Raw genomic sequence first — 20,669 nt, forward strand, 5'->3', positions numbered from 1 at the left:
GGCGACAAAGCGAGACTCTGTTTCCAAAAAAAAAAAAAAAAAGGCCGGGCGCGGTGGCTCACACCTGTAATCCCAGCACTTTGGGAGGCCGAGGAGGGTAGATCACTTGAGATCAGGAGCTCGAGACCACCCTGGCCAACATGGTGAAACCCCGCCTCTACCAAAAATACAAAATTAGCTGGGCGTGGTGACAGACACTTGTAATCCCAGCTACTCGGGAGACTGAGGCAAAAGAATCGCTTGAACCTGGGACGGAGGTTGCACTGAGCCAAGATCGCGCCACTGCGCTCCAGCCTGGGCAACAGAGCGAGACTGTCTCAAAAGAAAAAACAAAACAACAAGAAAACACACAGTTTTGCGACCATATGTTAAAACTGCTACAATAATATGTATTTGGGAGGAGATACTTAGAGCAAGCATCCCGCTTCTCTTTGGAGTACTAACACCTGATTTTAGTTTTTATCACCAATTTTAAAATGTCACCAAGCAACTCAGGTCTTTCTTCAATTTTGTTGAAAACCAATAATTGAGAACCAATTGGGAAATCAGTATCTACGTATTTTCCATGGCGTTCAGTGGCCCGGAGGTTCCTACACCATCGGTGGACACATCACTGTAAGATTGGAGTGAGGACTGGCGAGCGGTGCGCCGTTCTTGTGTAAAGCGGGAGAAGAGTCTATTGTTAGGCAACATTTTAGAATATAGGATAATAAACACTGGTGTCCTGAAAACGTTCCTGGCCGCAACACTCTTAGAGGTTTGCATTCTCCAGTTTGGAGACAATGGCTCTGAAAGACTCAATTCACTCCAGTGATGCCAGCCACCAGCTACTGTCGATGACTTCGCAAGTTCGTACTTTCGGTCCACACCTCTTCCTTTCGCTGGCCACCAAACTTGTCTACATTCCGAGTGCCCCGGCACCCCCCCGGGCTTCGCTTTCCACCTCTCACACTAGGAAGCGGCAAGCCGCTTCTGGTGCCCACGCCGATCCTCTGCTGCCCGGCCTGGGTCCTCCACCCTCGCCCCTGGAATCGGCCTCCCTAGATTCCCTTCCCTCTGAAGGTCATTTGGAAACGGGCTCCAGGGGGCGACCCTGCGCAGAAAACCAAATTCCATCCGGGTGGGTAGGGAGTGCTAGTCTCCAAGGAAGACGTTTCCCACTTTCGGTGGTGAGGAGTGTTCGGTGGCACGGCCAGCGCTCTCAAAGCTCCTCCTCTGCGCGGGGATATCCAGTTGTAGCCACGAAAATACGCCGCATCCGTCCCTGACTCCAAAGGAAGTCCTCGAGGGAGTCCTACTAACCATCTAGCTTCCTCCGCCTTCCCCGTGACAGGACCGCGGCCACCGCAGGCTTGGAGGCCCGGCCCACCTCTGCCCGCGCGCCTGGCCTTAAAGCGGTCGTGTAGTTAGGCTTCCTAAGGCAGGCAGTGGACCCACCGCGGGCTTTTCCTGTTTGAAGACTACAGCGTCTCACAGCAACGCGCGCGAGAAGAGAGGGTACTCTCGCGAGAAGTCCAGGGGTGGCCGTGATGGCGGCGGCGGGAGCAGTACCCGGCCAGGAAGCGGGTGCCGTGCCTGGCCCAGGAGCGGCCGCAAATGCAACAGCTGCAGAAGAAGGGGAGATGAAGCCAGTGGCAGCGGGAGCAGCCGCTCCTCCCGGAGAGGGGACCTCTGCTCCTCCGACAGCTGAGCCCAGTTCCGGGGAGGCTGAAGGCGGGTAAGAGGTCCTGTGGCCCGAGGAGGACGCGGGAGGGAGGCCCGCCCCTCGCGAATCCCGCGGCTCTTGGAGCCCTGCCGCCCGCCCCCTGCGAACCCGGGCCCCGCCGCCAATGGCTCGCCCTGCCCCTGCGCAGCTTGGCCCGTCCCCTCTCAAGTATATCTTGGGTAACGCCCTTTCCGCACCTTTCACGGGCGGTGGGAGCTGAGGCTCTTGTCGTTATCTCTGACTCTTGCACCCCGACGGGAAGCTGGTAGCTCACTCTTTAACGGGAGGCCTTTACATATTCCAGAAAACAAAAAAAAAAAAAAAACTACTTTGCAGTGCCAGACAGGAAGAAGTAACGGTCACTCTGAAAACAGGGTGGGAGAGCTACCTGTCTTTGAACCTCTCCCAGGACCAACTCTAACCCAGGTAGATTTGTCTGTAAAAACCGATTAGGCGTCCCTGTGCTCCGTGGGTCCGCTACTGTCTTGTCCACCTTCTCAATATCCTGACAGTACCTTGGGCATCCAGTCTGAGAACAGGCGTAGCTGAAAAAGCTGCAGGAATATGAAGTTCTACTGTAATTTGATCATCATTTTTGGGAATAGGTATTTTGAGGTTTGTTTGTATTGAGAATTCTTGCCTGAGCTCTTTCATTATCTTATAGGGAGGCAAACTTGGTCGATGTAAGCGGTGGTTTGGAGACAGAATCAACTAATGGAAAAGATACACTAGTAAGTATTTCTTTTTAGTTGTTTGCAAGACAACATAGTTTGTTTTTAAATTTTTTTTTTTTGCGGCGGAGCCTCGCTCTGTCGCCCAGGCTGGAATGCAGTGGCGTGATCTGGGCTCACTGCAACCTCCTCCCGGGTTCCTGCGATTCTCCTGCCTCACCCTTCCGAATAGCTGGGATTACAGGCACCTGCCAACACACCCAGCTACTTTTTTTTTTTTTTTTGTATTTTTAGTAGAGACGGGGTTTCACGGTGTTGGCCACGCTGGTCTCCAACTCCTGACCTCAGGTGATTCTCCCTCCTTGGCCTCCCAAAGTGCTGGGATGACAGGCTTGAGACACTGCACGCGGCCTTGTTCTTAAATTTTTAAGCGAATCAAAAATACATTCAGTCCAGGCACGGTGGCTCATGCCTGTAATCCCAGCACTTTGGGAGGCTAAGACCAGCCTGGGCAACATAGGGAGACCCTTGTCTCTTAAAAAAATAAAGTAAAATACATTCAAGTCAACTGATTTGATTCTCGAATTGCTCTGACACAGGAAGGTGCTGGGGATACATCAGAGGTGATGGATACTCAGGCGGGCTCCGTGGATGAAGAGAATGGCCGACAGTTGGGTGAAGTAGAGCTGCAATGTGGGATTTGTACAAAATGGTTCACGGCTGACACATTTGGCATAGATACCTCGTGAGTACTTTTCATAGTTTTTATAAGAATTGCTCGGTAAAATAAATCTGAACATGCTCAACAGTTAGTTTCTGGGCAAAATAAATGCGAAGTATTTCCTATGTCTCCTGACTCCTATTCAGCAAGTAGGATGTTGAATCAGGAATTGTTTTAATTCCCTTGCATGTTACCTGCTTACTGAGGGCACAGCCCTGATAGATACAGTGGTGGGTATTGTCCCTCCATTTGAGTTTACAACCTGGTTTGGAGACAAAAAAAAAAATGCAATTACAAACTGTTATATAAACAAATTTAGGACAATATAAACCTTGTGTTGGTGTTTTGGATTTTTCAGAAAGAATTAGTGTATATGTGGATAAAGCCTGTTGTCCCAAATTTGAGATGACCCATGCTCTTTATGCCTGAACCATCCTCTTTTTCCTTTCTCATTGCTGCTGACTTACTCCTTTAGGTATGTTGTCTGCTCTCCTCACCAAAGCTATTTCCAATCATGTACCTCTTCTGGTGAATTAAAATAATACTGTGATTGAGAATGAAAGACTTTTTTCCTTATACCGACTCCTGTCTATTGGAATAACTGTACTGCTCGCTCTTTGTAATGTTCTTTATGGTCTGTATTATACTAATACATTTATATAAGACTATATAAAAATAAGGCTGCATATGTGTGTGTTTTCTTGTTTTTTTCTTGCAACCGGGTCTCGCTCTGCCGCCCCAGGCTGGAGTGCAATGGCAGGATCACAGCTTGCTGCAGCCTTGAACTTCTGAGCTCAAGGGATCCTCCTGCCTCACCCTTCCAAAGTGTTGGGATTACTGGCATGAGCCACCACACCCAGCTTTCCTTTATAATCTGTTGTATCCTTCCTAGTTAAAAGGTTAAAGTGGGTTTTAGAAATGCTGATGTCTCAATTAACATGTGACTTGTGATTTAGGAAAGAGTGTTTTTAAAAAGAAAGAAAAATACTGAAGGATCAGGAAGAAATAATTGATCTTGGTAGCAACGTCTGTTGGGAAAACACACTAGCTAAGTGAGCCTAGTCTCTTAGAGAGGCCTAAGATAGGGCCACTTTTGCCGGAAGAATTTGTTTGGATAGAGAGTTTAGGAAAGGAAATTTACTAGTGAGATAACTGGGAGGAATTCAAGGAAAAATCAAATCACAGTTCAAAATTTTGGTAGCTTTGGAGACAAGAGTTTGTAACTGAACTTGTAAAGTTATATCTAAAGCCCAGTTAGATCCTATCCATAGTATCAAGTTTAAAAAAGGGGGGGGGGGCGGGGGCCAGGCACAGTGGCTCACGCCTGTAATCCCAGCACTTTGGGAGGCCGAGGCAGGCTGATCACGAGGTCGGGAGTTGGAAACCAGCCTGACCGATGTGGTGAAACCCTGTCTCCAAAAAAAATACAAAAATTAGCTGGGTGCAGTGTTGCACACCTGTAGTCCCAGCTACTCGGGAGGCAGGAGAATCACTTGAACCCAGGAAGCGGAGGTTGCACTCCAGCCTGGGTGACAGAGTGAGACTCTGTCTCAAAAAAAAAAAAAAAAAAAAAAAGCAAGGCATGGTGGCTCACACCTGTAATCCCAGCACTTTAGGAGGCGGAGACAGGAAGATGACTTGAGCCCAGGCGTTCTAGACCAGCCTAGGCAACGTAGTGCGATCCTGTCTCTACGAGAAATAGAAAAAATGAGCTAGGCATGGTGATGCACCCCTGTAGTACCAGCTACTCAGGAGTTTTAGGTGGCAGGATTGCTTAAGCGCCGCAGGTTGAGGCTGCAGTGAGCCATGATTGTGCCACTGCACTCCTGCCTGGGTAACAGAGTGAGACCCTGTCCCCAAAAAGAAAAAAATAAAGCCCAGTTAGGTGGGGTGGATTATCTTTTACAACTGAGATAGAGAATGTGAGCTAGCAGGATGTGAAAAAGGCTGCTCTTCACACCTGTTTGTGTTTGAATTAAAATAACTATTTACCTACCTATCTTTACTATGAGGCTTTGCCTTCTGTAAATGAGTTTATCACAATAAACTGTTTAACAGAAGAGGTTCTACAGAGAAGTGAAGGTAAGGAAACTCAGCCTTAACATTTGTAAGAATGTTTCTTAATTCCATGAGGGCAGCAATAGTTGGTAAATGCTTGGTAGTCTTCTCTGAGGATACCCTAAGCTAGTTTCAGAGTCCAAGATAAACCTTTGTTCTGATTTCTTCTCTTCTAGCTTAAGCCATTTATACTAAAGGTCTTCTGTTCTTCTGTTACTTTGCCCTTTGCAAGACTAAAACTCCTGTCCTTTTCCTGTCATCCTGTGCAATCACTACCATGTTTCTCTTCTCAAATGCGTTGATTCCTCTGCTGCATCCCGTATCTGCCATATTGTCTTTCCCCTCCTGGCCTGTTCCTCTCTTGACTTCAAATAGGCAAGTCTTCTCTTGATGTCAGGTGATCTACCCGTCTTGGCCTCTCAAAGTTGTGGGATTACAGGCATGAGCCACCACGCCTGGCCTAGTTATTTACATTTTTAATTCATTTTTTATTATATTCTGCCTGCCCTTTCCAACCACATCATTGACACCATAGAGATATACCTTAGACTACTTTGTCCTCTTCTACAGTTGGCCTGGCATATTCTTTTTAGGTGCTCAAAAAATAAACTAACAAGATACCTTGTAAGAACAAGTGAGAACCTTCTAGATGCTGAATTGTCCAGTATAATGGATAAGGTCTTAGTAATTTTTGTGACAGAAAAATCCAGGTATTTATAAGAATATGAGCCCTGTTTTGGTTTTGACAACCTTTTTACATTTTAAGACTATGTTAACATATTAGCATTTTAATTTACCTGTCACTGAGGGGAATGGATGCATGTTAACTTCTCATAAAGAAGTGTACAGCCTGGGCAACATGGTGAAAGCCTAACTCCATAAAAAAAATACAAAAAATAGCTGGGCATGGTGGCTCATTCTTGTATCCCAGCTACTTGGGGGACTGAAGTGGGAGAATCAACTTGAGCCAGGGAAGGTCAAGTCTGCAGTGAGCTATGATTGTAACACTGCACTCCAGCCTGGGTGGCAGAGTGAGACCCTGTCTTAAAAAAAAAAAAAAAAGAAGAAGAAGAAGAAGAAGTGTGTGTGTTCACAAGTTCACTAATTTGTATAATTTGTCTCTTCTGTAGCTCCTGTCTACCTTTCATGACCAACTACAGTTTTCACTGCAATGTCTGCCATCACAGTGGGAATACCTATTTCCTCCGGAAGCAAGCAAGTAAGAACAAACTCTGGAGTACTGGAAGATGATTATGCACTGGAAAAGAAAAGGGGCTGGGCTTAGCAGAATCAGGAGGCCTTTGCCTAGTAGCTGGTATAAGTTCAGTTGGGGTTTAGCTCTGAATAATTGCAGTTGCCCATTTCAGGTCACATGATGACTCCATTTTGCTGCTATAATTGTTATTTTCTGGACCACTTATTAATTATTCCCTTGGTAATAGAGATATAGTACTATAGATAACTGTTTTTTCCTTTTTGTTTTTGATAGACTTGAAGGAAATGTGCCTTAGTGCTTTGGCCAACCTGACATGGCAGTCCCGAACACAAGATGAACATCCGAAGACAATGTTCTCCAAAGATAAGGTAGAGGTGGAATTAATGTAATTGCAGTTATACTAAAGAGTTAGGTGGAACTTCTAAATATACTCCCTAACAAGTACTTTCTTCCCAGTTTTTAATGAATATATGACAGTGGATTCAGTGATTACCTTGTTCTTTTTTTCTTTTTTTTTTCAAGACAGAGTCTTGCTCTATTTTCCAGGCTGCAGTGCAGTGATGCGATCTCAGCTCACTGCATCCTCTGCCTCATGGGTTCCAGCGATTCTCCTGCCTCAGCTTCCCGAGTAGCTGGGATTACAGGCATGCGCCACCATGCCTGGCTAAGTTTTTCTATTTTTGGTGGAGACAGGATTTCACCGTGTTGGCCAGGCTGGTCTCCAGCTGACTTCATGATCCACCTGCCTTGGCCTCCCAAAGTGCTGGGATTACAGGTGTGAGCCACCGTACCTGGCCTGTTCTGTTTTTTTAAAGAGAGGGTCTCACTCTGTCACGCAGGCTGGAGTGCAGTGGTGTGATCATGGCTCACTGCAGCCATGACCTCCTGGGCTAAAGCAATTCACCTTCCTCGGCCTCTAAGAGTGCTGGGAGTACAGGTGTGAGCCACTGGACGTGGCCCCTTTTTAGTTTATTTTTTCCAAAATTGTTTTGAAAATTTTCAAGGTGGAATGTAGTGACACCATCATGGCTCACTGAAGCCTTGACCTCCTAGGCTCAGGTGATCCTCCCACCTCAGCCTCTCGAGTAGCTGGGACTACAGGTACACACCACCACACCCAGCTCGTTTTTGTGTGTGTGTTTTTTTAAGAGACAGGGTTTTGCCACGTTGCCCAGGCTGGTCGAACTCCTGTACTCAAGTGATCCGTCCGCCTCGGCCTCCCAAGTTGCTGGGATTACAGATGTGAGCCACTGCACCTGGCCCATTTCTTCTTCGATTTGCCAGTTAACATTTTGCTACATTTGTTTTATCTTCCCATATCTCTGTTTTTCTTTTAAGCTGTATGAGACTACATTGTAGGTATATTTTACCCAGTATTCTGTTAATACAACCACAGTGCAATGATCATAGTAAAGAAATTTAACATTGGTGCAGTACTGCTAATTTACAGTTCATATTTGTAGTTTCTCAGGATTATTTTTGTGTTAATAATATCCTCCTCCATAGCTTCTTCCTCCATCCAGGATCTGGTTAGGATCACCCATTACATTTAGTTGTAATGACTCTTTTGTCTCTAATCAATTAATAAAACAATTCCTTTATTCAATTGGGTTTTGCTCTATTACCCAGCCTGGAGTGCAGTGGCACAGTTATGGCTCACTACAGCCTCAACCTCCTGGGTTCAAGCTATTCTCCCACCTCAGCTTCCCGAGCAGCTGCGCTCATGCTACCACATCCAGCTAATTAAAAAAATGTTTTTATTGGAGATGTGGTCTCACTATGTTGCCCAGCTGGTTTTGACCTCCTGGGCTCAAGTGATCCTCCTGCCTTGGCCTCCCAAAGCTCTGGGAAGACAGGCATGAACCAACACACCCAACTCCTTTATTTATTTATTTAATGAAATAAAAATTTTAAAGTGCTTAGACAGTTGTTTGGCATGATATTCCTCAATTTGCATTTGACTGTTTCTTCATGATTAGGTTCAGGTTAAACTTTTTTTTCCTCTTTAATAGGGATGGGTCTCACTATGTTGCCCAGGCTGGTCTTATACTCCTGGGCTCAAGCAATCCACTGGCCCTGGCCTCCCAAGGTGCTGAGATTAAAGTTGTGAGCCACTGTGCCTGGCCATGTGTTAAACATTTTTGGCAAGATTATATAGGTATCGTGTGTTTTTTAGACCGCCACATCAGGAGGTATATAAGATATTGGTTTGTTTTATTATTAGTGATCCTAAATTTGAGTAGTTGGATAAGGAGGGAGCATTTTTATCTTTGTGCTAAGTAATCCTTAAGCCATACATGGAGATTATGTGAGTACCTTATTCTCCTACTCCTTTCAACTAGTGATTTTAGCCACCATTGATTATCTAACCCTGAATCAGTTGTTAGAGTAGTGGTTGTAAATCAGAATACATTCTTCAGTTGCAAGTCTTCTGTAAATAACTTTCCCTCATTCTTTTTTTTCCCTTTGAAATATCACTGTGGATTTTTTTAAAAAATCAATGTGTCCATTGTTGGAATTTTTTTTTTTTTAAATTGAGATGGAGTCTGGCTCTGTCACCTAGGCTAGAGTGCAGTGGTGCGATGTCTTGGCTCACTGCAACTTCTGCCTCCTGGGTTCAAGTAATTATCCTGCCTCAGCTTCCTGAGTAGCTGGGACTACTGGCGCATGCCACCATGCCTGGCTAATTTTTGTATTTTTTGGTAGAGACAGGGTTTAACCATGTTGGCCAGGCTGGTCTCAAACTTCTGACCTCAAGTGATCTGCCCACCTCAGCCTCCGAAAGTGCTGGGATTACAAGCGTACGCCACTGCGCCCAGCTGTTGTTGCATTTTTTTTATTTCTGACCCTCAGATTGTCCCAGATTCAACCATTGTAGCCCTATCGGACTGACTCCTGAAACTCTTTGATACTCCCCCATCCATTTTTAAACTCTTCCTTACTTTCTGGAATAACAAAATGTTCCAGGCTTTCTTTGTACTTTCCCTGGTTCCTTTTAGTAAAGATTTAGTTTTCATGGAGCTAACTCTGGTGGTAGAACTTTAGAAAATTATCTACATAGGAGGCCAGAAGATGAAGGTCAAAAGTCGTTTCAGTCATGTAAGCAGGAGTTGGTGAGAGCCACAGTCACAGCAGTGGGGATGGAAGGGAGGCCTGATTGGAGTGACATTTCTGAAATTTTAAAATTTATTTGGTGACCGTTTAGGTGTAAAAATTGTGAGAGAAGAGTGAAGGACAGCTCTTATTGTGTCTAGCTTATTCTGGGTGATTACTGGTTCTAAGTTATCAGGAGCAAGAATAGAAATCTGAAAAGCAGATTTATGAGGTAAGATACCAAGTTCCATTTTAGTCACAAGAAGTTTGAGGTCCCTTTAGGATGTCCAGATAGGTATGTCTCAGCTGGTAGAAATAGGAGCTCATGAGAGAATAATTTGGGAGTTATCTTCTAATTGATAACCAAGGGACTGTGACAGAGCTTTTCCCTCCAACTGGAGTGTAAGCCCCACGTGGCTAAGGTTTGTTTCTACTTGTGGAAATCCCCATAATCTGTATATTGTGTGTATGCAATGAAATATTCAGTGATTAAAAGACAAACATGGCCGGGCGCGGTGGCTCAAGCCTGTAATCCCAGCACTTTGGGAGGCCGAGACGGGCGGATCACGAGGTCAGGAGATCGAGACCATCCTGGCTAACACGGTGAAACCCCGTCTCTACTAAAAATACAAAAACTAGCCGGGCGAGGTGGCGGGCGCCTGTAGTCCCAGCTACTCGGGAGGCTGAGGCAGGAGAATGGCGTAAACCCGGGAGGCGGAGCTTGCAGTGAGCTGAGATCTGGCCACTGCACTCCAGTCCGGGCGACAGAGCGAGACTCCGCCTCAAAAAAAAAAAAAAAAAAAAAAGACAAACATGTAAACCTTGTATAACATCATGGGGGAAAAAACTAACATGGATTTTTCTCTTGATTCTAACAAGGTCTTTGAAAAATGCTATTTTCTTTCTTTGTCAGCATACTTTTGACTGCAGTGGTAATAGTCTTAATTTATTTTTAAAATTAGGATATTATACCATTTATTGATAAATACTGGGAGTGCATGACAACCAGACAGAGACCTGGGAAAATGACTTGGCCAAATAACATTGTTAAAACAATGGTAAGTAGACTAAAATTGATTAGACTTGACATTTAAGAAACCATTGTTCTTTGTAAGAATTAAATAATATTTTATCGTCTCATTGTGAAATGATAAAATTAGAACAACTTAATGTTATATCTTTGAGTGTGAGATACAGCTAATTGTGAATTTTAATAGTTTTTGCACACAGAATCAGTGAGATGCATATTGTGTCTTATGTGAACATTGCCCACATACACCTGGTTTTATGTATTGAAACTTTTGTCCACGGTACTTTTGCAAGAATAATTTTGTATTGAAATTAGAGACCATTTCTTTTCTTCTATTAAAAAAAATGTTATGGGCAATATTGTCCTTAAAATTAAAGAGAACACCTGGGGAGAAGTCAACAGCAAGCTGTTAACAGTGCTTATCTTTGTGAGATAGAAGGTTAGGTGAGGATTATGAAAAACTTGGGCACTCTTCGTGTTTCTCTGTTTGAATTTTTTGATGGTCACGGATTATTTCTTAGAAGGAAAAACAATACTATCTTTTTTGGACACTACACCTAGGAACTGACTTTTGGAGTTGGTGGTTCATGATTCATTCCATACTTTTTAAGTATAAAATGTTCATTAATAGTAAAACACTGCTTCTTTTTAGAGTAAAGAAAGAGATGTATTCTTGGTAAAGGAACACCCAGATCCAGGGAGTAAAGACCCAGAAGAAGATTACCCCAAATTTGGACTTTTGGATCAGGTACATTATGTTTTATATTTTCTTTTTGATTTTAAGCCGCTTGGGGATAGGGAGTCAGGTTCTGTTTACATTTATATATTTGCCACATAACACATAGCCATTACATGTGCATAGCATCGTGGACTCCAAAAAAATAGTGACTGATTCGAGAGTACTCACCTTCAACCAAGAGATCAGTGTCCTACAGTGTTTTAGTTGTGGGTCTTCTCCAAAATGTTATGAATTTCTTCAAATCACTTTTTTTAACTTTAATTTTCTCACTTGTAACATGTAAAAATGCTATTTCAAATTACTTCTCATCTTTCTGACATCTCAAATTTTGCTCTTAAAAACATTCTTTGTTGTGAAAATAATTTGTTGTGAAGAATTTGTGTTGCATATCTAACATAACAGGCAAATGAAAATTGCCATTTTTTGTTCAGCAGCAGGGTTCACATTTGGTGAGTCAGAATGTCAAATCTTAAAGCTGTGTCTTTACATGTTTTATTTGCCAGCTTTGAAAATGCAAGATTCAGCCCGGTGCAGTGGCTCATGCCTGTAATCCTAGCACTTTGGGAGGCTGAGGCAGGGGGATTGCTTGAGTCTAAGACTTCGAGACCAGCCTGGACAATATAGCAAGACCTGTCTCTCAAAAAAGAAAATGCAAGATTTCACATAGAAATTTAGATTTCTGTCTTGTAAAATGAAAACATCTGACTACATGGGGCCTAAATTCCCACAGGAGCTGAGTGAATGGGGCTTAGGCCCTCTGGTTTGCCCTGTGCCCTCTCCTGCCTCTACCCAGGTTGATTGATTAATTGCCACTTATCGCCATTCTGAAACTATTCTGGTCCTTACACTTGGCCTGCCTCACGCATACTTGGAAGAGTGCTTGCTGGTCCATAAAACACCCAAGTTTGGGACCCTGCAAGCTTCATTGTTTAGAATTGTCCATTTCAGGCCTGGCGTGGTGGCACACGCCTGTAATCCCAGTACTTTGGGAGGCTGAGGCGGGCAGATCACTTGAGGTCAGGAGTTCAAGACCAGCCTGGCCAACACGGCAAAACCCTGTCTCTACTGAAAATATAAAAATTAGGCTGGGCATGGTGGCTCACGCCTGTAATCCCAGCACTTTTGGAGGCCAAGGCAACTGGATCACCTGAGGCTGGGAGTTTTGAGACCAGCCTAGCCAACGTGGTGAAACCCCGTCTCTACTGAAAAATACAGAAATTTATCTGGGTGTGACAGCAGGCACCTGTAAATCCCAGCTACTTGGGAGGCTGAGGCAAGAGAATCGCTTGAACCTGGGAGGCAGAGGTTTCGGTAAGCCAGTATCAGTGCCACTGCACTCCAACCTGGGCAACAAGAGTGAAAGTCTATCTCAAAAAAAAAAAAAAAAAAATTAGCCGGGCATGGTGGTGTGCACCTATAATCCCAGCTACTCGGGAGGGTAAACCAAGAGAATCGCTTGAACCTGGGAGGCAGAAGTTGTAGTAAGCCGAGACTGCGCCACTGCACTATGAACTGGGCGACAGAGTGAGACTCCATCTAAAAAAAAAAAAAGGTCAATTTTAGTTCCCATTCTGTTAGAATTTCTCTTGTTTTATGAGCATCCAGATTGACTGACTTATGTAGACTCCTATTTTAATTGGATATATTTTTGCAGGACCTTAGTAACATTGGTCCTGCTTATGACAACCAAAAACAGAGCAGTGCTGTGTCTACTAGTGGGAATCTAAATGGTAAGTGTTTACATATCTCATTACTGAAATATTTGGAAGCTATTGAATCCAGTTGTGCCTAGAATTGGCCTTTCTTTGGGTTGACTCTTAACCTGGATACTTACTAAGATGCTTTTATAGTTCAAGCTCAATTTTTAGGAGCTAGCCAAGGATTTGGCAGATGGTAATAGAGGAGAACTTTTTGTCACTTTACAACACAGTTTGCTCTTGAGTGAGATGGGCTTAGCATAAAGCAAGGAACCATTTCAAGGTCAGATTTGCTGTGTTTATATCTGTATCCTTGTAACTAACATTAAATTTAGAAAGATTCAGCTCCTCTCCACTCTTTTTCTGCAATTCAGCTGTTACTTTTAACAGATTTCCTGTGCCCATCTTCTAATTTTTCTTGCCCTGAAACTTCATCTCATTCATGTGATAGCATTTCTATATTAACCACCCAATGCAGCTTGTTCTTCTGTTAACCCATCTAATAATGGGAAAACCCCTCGTTACTAATGGTTATCTAATATAAGTTGGGGTGGCTGAGAGATTTTAGCTGTTCATCTGATACATGGCATCATTAACCTGTCTTTTGGAGTGGTAGGACTTAAATAGCTGATCGTTTCTACTGTTAACTAATATTCTAAGATGGGTTGGAAATAGCTAAATGTGTTGTTTATCTTTTTACAACATATTTTCCCCTTTTAATTGTTAAAATTTGACAAATACATGGTGCCACTTCTGTTCTTACAGGTGGAGCCACTTTTGGAGGTGAATTCCTCCACTGTCTTCTTTCAGCCTCTCAGACTTAAGTATTTTGTGGTTTGGAAAATGCTTTTTGCTGAGCTGTGGTAGAAGCTAAAACTACATAATTTTGAAGCATTGTGAAAATGGCGGCAATAGCACTTAATATGAAAAAGTAGTTGAGTTTAATGTTAGTCTTTAAGAGCTTGTATGTTGTCATATTCTGCCTAACATGGCCAGCTACCCCTCTTTTGTATTGTTTGCTCTGTTCTGAATGGATCTGAAACTTCTTAAAATAATAAAATGCAAACGACAGTTAAAAATGTAATTGTGGCCAGGCGAGGTGGCTCACGCATGTTATCCCAGAACTTTGGGAGGCCGAGACAGGCAGATCACCTGAGGCCAGGAGTTCAAGACAGCCTGGTCACCATGGCGAAACCCCCATCTCTACTAAAAATACAAAAAAATTAGCCAGGCATGGTGGCAGACACCTGTAATCCCAGCTACTCGGGAGGCTGAGGCAGGAGAATCACTTGAACCCAGGAGGCAGACGTTGCAGTGAGCCAAGATCATGCCACTGCATTCCAGCTTGGGCAACAGAGCAAGACTCTGTCTCAAAAAAAACCAAAAACAAAAATGTAATTTTTTTTTATTACAGTGACTTAAACTAGAGATGATGACGTTGCAGCATTTAACATTAAACTTTTGCCGTGCGTGGTGGCTCATGCCTGTAATCCCAGCACTTTGGGGGGCCTAGGTGGGTGGATCACAAGGTCAGGAGGTCGAGACCATCCTGGCTAACATGGTGAGACCCCATCTCTACTAAAAATGCAAAAAATTAGCCAGGCATGGCATCGTGCGCCTGTAGTCCCAGCTACTCAGGAGGCTGAGGCAGGAGGATGACGTGAACCCGGGAGGTGGAGCTTGCAGTGAGCTGAGATCGTGTCACTGCACTCCAGCGTGGGCGACAGAGCAAGACTCTGTCTCAAAAATAAATAAATAAATAATAAACTTTTATGAAAAATAGAATAACATCTGAGGTGTTCATCAAAGGAAATTCTGCATAAGTCTGGTCATGTATATGCAGAATATGATCCACCTTCAATGTCTTGATCCTTTTTATTGCAGCAGAACTGCTGGTAATTCCCAAGCTTGCCCCAAATTAAGATTTAGTACTCTGCAGTTGTTTACGTAAAGGTGTTTTCCTACAGTTCAGGGACATTTCCTGGAAGAAGGAAAAATAAAACTAATTGAGAGGAATTTGAACTGGACAAAATTTCAAAGTACCTATTTCAGAAATACACAAGGTAATATTCCTTGTGGCTTTAGTATGTAGCTAAATTTTTTGTATAAAATACATAAATTGTCTATTCATATTAATTGCTTTTAGTTCCACAAACCAGGTTAATCTAACCTGAATTTTAGTACATTGGCACAATCTTAATAAATGTTATATTGACGAATGGGTATGGAACTAAAAATTGCCTAGCAAATTGAAAGCCTTCTTTCTTAATTGTGTCATGTGCAACCACGATGGAGATCTAGCAGTACTGGAGAGAAACACCTTTTTAGTACTTCTGTTTCTGTTTTCCATGTTGGATGTATTTTGTCTTGTTGGATATTCAATTCAATGCTTTAGCAGATATTGTGCCTTTATGATGTTTATGGACTATATTGTGTAGTTCAAGCAAGTGAATATCGACTTACGGTGAGGATAGTCTCTCTTTATGGGTGTTTGTATTAATTTGGATGGGAAAAAAATGTACCCATACAGTTATTTTCATTCTTTTTAGCTGAGGGTGTTTGGGATCTGAATGAGTGAAAATGCATTTGTGTCACACCCTCAGAAAGTATACTAATAGTTGCAGTTTATTACGAACAAAGGTTGAAACTGTAACCTGACCATCACTAGTGCTGGATTCATTTGAGCTTATTGCCAGAACCCAGTGTTCCAGGACTATGAGATGCCCAGTAGATTTTTTCAAAACCAGTGTGAAATCCAGTATGTCTTTGGAAGGAAATCCTCCTGTGGTGTTACACAAATGCACATTGGGTGTGTTGGTCGCCATGGAATTTCAGTATCCACATGGTGCTTCCCTCGTGGCTCATTGAAAGTGATCTGCCTTCTCTTCAAAGGGGGAATTGCAGCAGGAAGCAGCGGAAAAGGACGAGGAGCCAAGCGCAAACAGCAGGATGGAGGGACCACAGGGACCACCAAGAAGGCCCGGAGGTGGGGAGAGTGCCCACCCCACCCCACCTCACTGTTTAAGTATTATTTGGTGCTGGAAAAGTCCAGTTAAGGGAAAAGAGCTCAAGGTTCTAAGATTTAAAAGCCTGTCGATATTTTTTCCAAACCTTGAGCACTTTGAGGGGCAAAATAACCACAGGTTGGAGGCTGGGCGTGATGGCTCATGTGTGTAATCCCAGCACTTTGGGAGGTTAAGGCAGGTGGATCACTTGAGACCAGGAGTTTGAGACCAGCCTGGTCGACATGGCAAAACCCCATCTCCACTAAAAATACAAAATTAGGTGTAGTGGTGAGCACCTGTAATCCCAGCTACTTGGGAGACTGAGGCAGGAGAATCGCTTGAACCTGGGAGGCGGGTGTCAGTGAGCCAAGATCATGCCACTGCACTCCATCCTGGGCAACAGAGTGAAACTCCGTCTCGAAAACAAGCAAAAATAGTAAGCCCAGGCTGGGTGCAGTGGCTCATGCCTGTAATTCCAGCACTTTGGATCACCTGAGGTCAGGAGTTCGAGACCAGCCTGGCCAACATGGTGAAACCTCATCTCTACTGAAACAGGAAACAAAAAAATTAGCTGGGCCTGGGGGCACGTGCCTATAATCCCAGCTACTCGGGAGGCTGAGATGGGAGAATCACTTGAACCCAGGAGGCAGAGGTTGCAGTGAGCTGAGATTGCGCTATTGCACTCCAGCCTGGGCGACAAGAACGAAACTCTGTCTCAAAAAAACAAACCCAAGTTTAAGTATTATGTTTTATACATTTGTTAGTACAAAATTTATAGTAGTAACAAGGACAGCGTCTTCTGGTGATAAGCCTGGGGAACCTAGGGAGTGAAGTTCTGTTACGGCAACTTGAGAAAGGATGGATGGGGAGGGAATGAAACCAGTATTGAATGTTAGCTCCTTAACTTTCTGCTTCTCCCTTCTCATGCCTTTTCCCTTCCCTTTGTCTAATACTGAGACGATGAAATCCAGGTTACTTATTTATATATTTTTGTGAGACAGAGTTCTGCTCTGTCGCCCAGGCAGGAGTGCAGTGACGGAATCTCAGCTCACTGCACAAGTTATTTACTTAGATTAGCAAGACAGCAAGTGCTTATGTCTCTGAGTTTCTGTTCATTACTTTATAGTAATCAATACACTGAAGAATATCACCCTAATCACCCCCATTCCTCTTCTCCCTTCCCCCCAACGATGTACCAGCTCAGTTTCATAGACATCAATTCATGCTTAAAGACCACTGGGAAGATACCCACAATCTGCAAGTAATTTAACCAAAACTACCTTGCTCAATAAAGCTAATCCTTTTCACTTCCTTGTTTTGCCTGAAGAGGGCAGAGTTATCTATTTGAGTAATGAGAAGTATTTGCTATGAAGTTGCATATATTCTAGCTGAAATCTAATAAACCAGAGGCCTTTCTTACACAGTTGAATCAGTTGAGTTAGAGGGGGTTTTAGTTTCTTGATTTTATTTTTTCCTTTCTGCAGTGACCCTTTATTTTCTGCTCAGCGCCTTCCCCCTCATGGCTACCCCTTGGAACACCCGTTTAACAAAGATGGCTATCGGTATATTCTAGCTGAGCCTGATCCCCATGCCCCTGACCCCGAGAAGCTGGAACTTGACTGCTGGGCAGGAAAACCTATTCCTGGAGACCTCTACAGAGCCTGCTTGTATGAACGGGTTTTGTTAGCCCTACATGATCGAGGTATGTAAAGTATTGGAGATCATATGGATGCAGGGTTACTTTGAACTGCCATCATTAGCCTTGTCAGTCTAGAATTAGGTGTACATCTCAGTCTGTTGCCACTGCCTTACCCCCATCTCAGACTAGATTCCTCCAGAATGTGCAGGAAATTCTGTTCCTTCCTATAAGCTCCAGCTGTTTGATATACATATATATAGTTTTTTCAAACTTTCTATTTTGAACTAATTTTAAACTTGCAGTAAAGTTGCCAAAAATAAGTTTTTTTCTCATCAAGCTTTTCCTAATGATAATATCTTAGAAAACTGTAGTACAGTTATCAAAACTGGGAAATTAACATTGGTAAATATTATCAGCACAACGAAAGAAAGACCTTCGTTCGATTTTACCGGTTTTTCCACTCACACTTAATTCTCTTTAGTCTGTTGCAGTTCCAAAGCCATTGTTTATCTTTCATGACCGTGATATTTTTTAAGTGTTTTAATAAGTTATTTTGTTGAATATTCCTCAGTGAGGATTTGTCTGATGTTTTCTCATGATAAGACTGAAGTTAGGCAGTTTGGGGAAGAATAACACAGAAACAATGTCTTACAGCATCATCTCATGTGATTCGTGATGTCGGTAGGTCTTACTGGTTACGTTGACCATGATAATTTGGTTAAGGCGATTCTGCTAGCTTTCTCCACTGTAAAAAGCTACTGTCTTTCCCTTTATGCTTAACAAATGTCTTTAGCAAAAATGCATCGAGTCTATCTATGCAGATATCTTACTTGTTTTTAAACTTATGTCCACTAATGTTAGCACCCATCAGCAGATACTGTCTGCAACAATTATGACCGTGTTGTTTGATGATTTTCTATTTTCTCTTTCCCTTTTCCATTATTGAATTTATTATTTGTATCAGTATGGACTCATATATATTTACTTTATTCCAGGGAGTGTAATCCAATACTTTGATTATTTTGTTGTTTAAATTATTCCAGCTTTGGCAAGTAAGAGCTTCTTCAAGAAGTTGGTTCTTGTGTTATTTCAATAAACCACATCTTTAAAAAAAAAAATGTTCCTTCCTTTGAGGCATCAAAAGGTGTTCCTGGCCAATTTTATATTTTCTGTGCCCCAGGCCTACTTCTTCACTGAGCTCTGGTTCCTTTGGAGCATATTGTTTAGAAATTAACATCTAGGTGCTCACTTCCTTATAGCACGTATACCAAAATTGGAATGATACGGAGAAGATGCATGGCCCCTGTGCAAGAATAACATGCAAATTCGTGAAGCGTTCCTTATTTTTTTTAAGTAAAGAAGTAAATAAACAAATAGAAATTAATAACTAGGTGTTAGGTGTACTATTACTAGTCATCATTGCTTCTAGACTCCCTCCGTGGTCAGAGATAGGAAATACACGTGTGTATGTACAAACCTGCATGTACACACATAACAATTTATATTGATACCTGGGATGACAGCCTTCCTCCTTATTTGTAACGTCTTCCTCCAACAGTGGGAAATGTGAATAATTAGATAGATAATTATCTACAATATATTTACTTTATTTCACAATATACTTTATTTATTTTGTTATAGAGATCAGGGTCTCAGGCTGGTATGCAGTGATGCAGTCCTGGCTTACTGCAGCCTCAACCTCCTGGGCTCAAGCGATCCTCCTGCCTCAGCCCCCTGAGTAGCTGGGATCACAGGCACACACCACCACACCTAGCTGAGTTTTTTTATTTTAATTTTTTAGAGGTGGGGTCTTACTAGGCTGTTCTCAAACTCCTGGGCTCAAGCTATCATCTTGCCTCAGCCTCCCAGGGTCTTGGGAGTGAGCCACCATACTTGACCTTGTTCATATTTAATATGCACACAAAGTAGTTTCAGAATTTCTTTCTTTTTATTTTTTTTGAAATGGAATCTCACCCTGTCACCCAGGCTTGAGTGCAATGGTGCGATCTCGGGTCACTGCAACCTCTGCCTCCCGGGTTCAAGTGATTCTTCTGCCTCAGCCTCCTGAGTAGCTAGGATTACAGGTACATGCCACCACGCCTGGCTAATTTTTTGTATCTTTAGTAGAGACGGGGTTTCACCATGTTAGCCAGGCTGGTCTTGAACTCCAGACCTCGTGATCTGCCCACCTCAGCCTCCCAGAGTGCTGGGATTACAGGCGTGAGCCACCACACCCGGCCAGTTTCAGAATTTCTAACCCCTGGGAGAAACATTTGCTGAGTAGATTATAGCATTTATGTATAGCTCTTTTTTTCTTTAGCCTTGCCGTACTCAGTCTAAGATACTGGTAACTTAGATTAGTTCTTTTCTTCCCCATTTCCTTTAGTGTGGCCATGTCCAGTTAAGTTAGGTTCGTTTACCAGTGTTTGATGCCATTTTGGATTCTCCCACATGTTGATTATTTCTGTGTATGTATGTTTGGAGTGAGGATGTGTGAAACATTACTATGGTTCTGGGAGTCAGAGTTGTACAGAATGGTTTACAAAATGTCACTCCCTCATCACCCCTACAATGCCCTTCTTATTCTCTTTTTTCCACCATCTTCCCACCCACACTCTAGTTTCTAGTTTATCCTTCCTGTATTTCTTCACAAATGAGCAGATACAGTACATGTATATATTCTTTTATCTTTTTTTTTGGTTTGTTTTTGGGTTTTTTTGGTTTGATTTGTTTTCTGAGGCTGAAAGATAGTGGCGTGATCTCGGCTCACTGCCACCTTCACCTTCTTGGCTCAAGCAATTGTCATGCTGAAGCCTCCCGAAAAGCTGGGACTACAGGTGTGTGCCACTACCCCCGGCTAATTTTTGTATTTCTAATAGAGGTGGGGTTTCGCCATGTTGGCCAGGCTGGTCTCAAACTCAGGTGATCCACCCATCTCACCCTCCCAGAGTGCTGGGATAACACATGTGAGCCACTGCGCCCAGCCTTGTCTCCTTTTTTATACACGAATAGCAGCGTGCTATAGTCTTTGCTTCATGCAATTATTTATTTTTATTTTTATTTTATTTTATTTTATTTTGAGAAAGGTTTTTGCT

General features: G+C 43.0%; 1 protein-coding gene and 1 non-coding gene across 4 annotated transcripts in view; both read left to right on the forward strand.

Annotated features, from left to right (window-relative positions):
* The first annotated feature begins 420 nt into the window (after positions 1–420).
* The window catches only part of ASH2L (ASH2 like, histone lysine methyltransferase complex subunit), a 34,563-nt gene continuing 14,314 nt past the window's right edge, over positions 421–20,669 (forward strand). Inside the window, exons 1-10 of one of the 3 annotated variants that reach the window (XM_030937545.1) lie at positions 421–1,717; positions 2,370–2,436; positions 2,976–3,121; positions 6,286–6,374; positions 6,645–6,739; positions 10,427–10,522; positions 11,147–11,242; positions 12,888–12,963; positions 15,823–15,916; positions 17,420–17,637. In XM_030937545.1, the coding sequence (XP_030793405.1) occupies positions 1,530–1,717; positions 2,370–2,436; positions 2,976–3,121; positions 6,286–6,374; positions 6,645–6,739; positions 10,427–10,522; positions 11,147–11,242; positions 12,888–12,963; positions 15,823–15,916; positions 17,420–17,637 (1,165 nt within the window). In that variant the 5' untranslated portion in view covers positions 421–1,529. Of the gene's footprint in view, positions 1,718–1,771; positions 2,132–2,369; positions 2,437–2,975; positions 3,122–6,285; positions 6,375–6,644; positions 6,740–10,426; positions 10,523–11,146; positions 11,243–12,887; positions 12,964–15,822; positions 15,917–17,419; positions 17,638–20,669 lie in introns of those variants that run through there. The other 2 variants (XM_030937544.1, XM_030937546.1) reach the window with 2 other exon arrangements.
* Positions 18,816–18,922, forward strand: LOC115899748. The gene has a single exon (XR_004059359.1). It is a non-coding gene; the product is annotated as a U6 spliceosomal RNA (small nuclear RNA).

This window comes from Rhinopithecus roxellana, chromosome 9, assembly GCF_007565055.1.
Source record: "Rhinopithecus roxellana isolate Shanxi Qingling chromosome 9, ASM756505v1, whole genome shotgun sequence".
NCBI lineage: Eukaryota > Metazoa > Chordata > Mammalia > Primates > Cercopithecidae > Rhinopithecus > Rhinopithecus roxellana.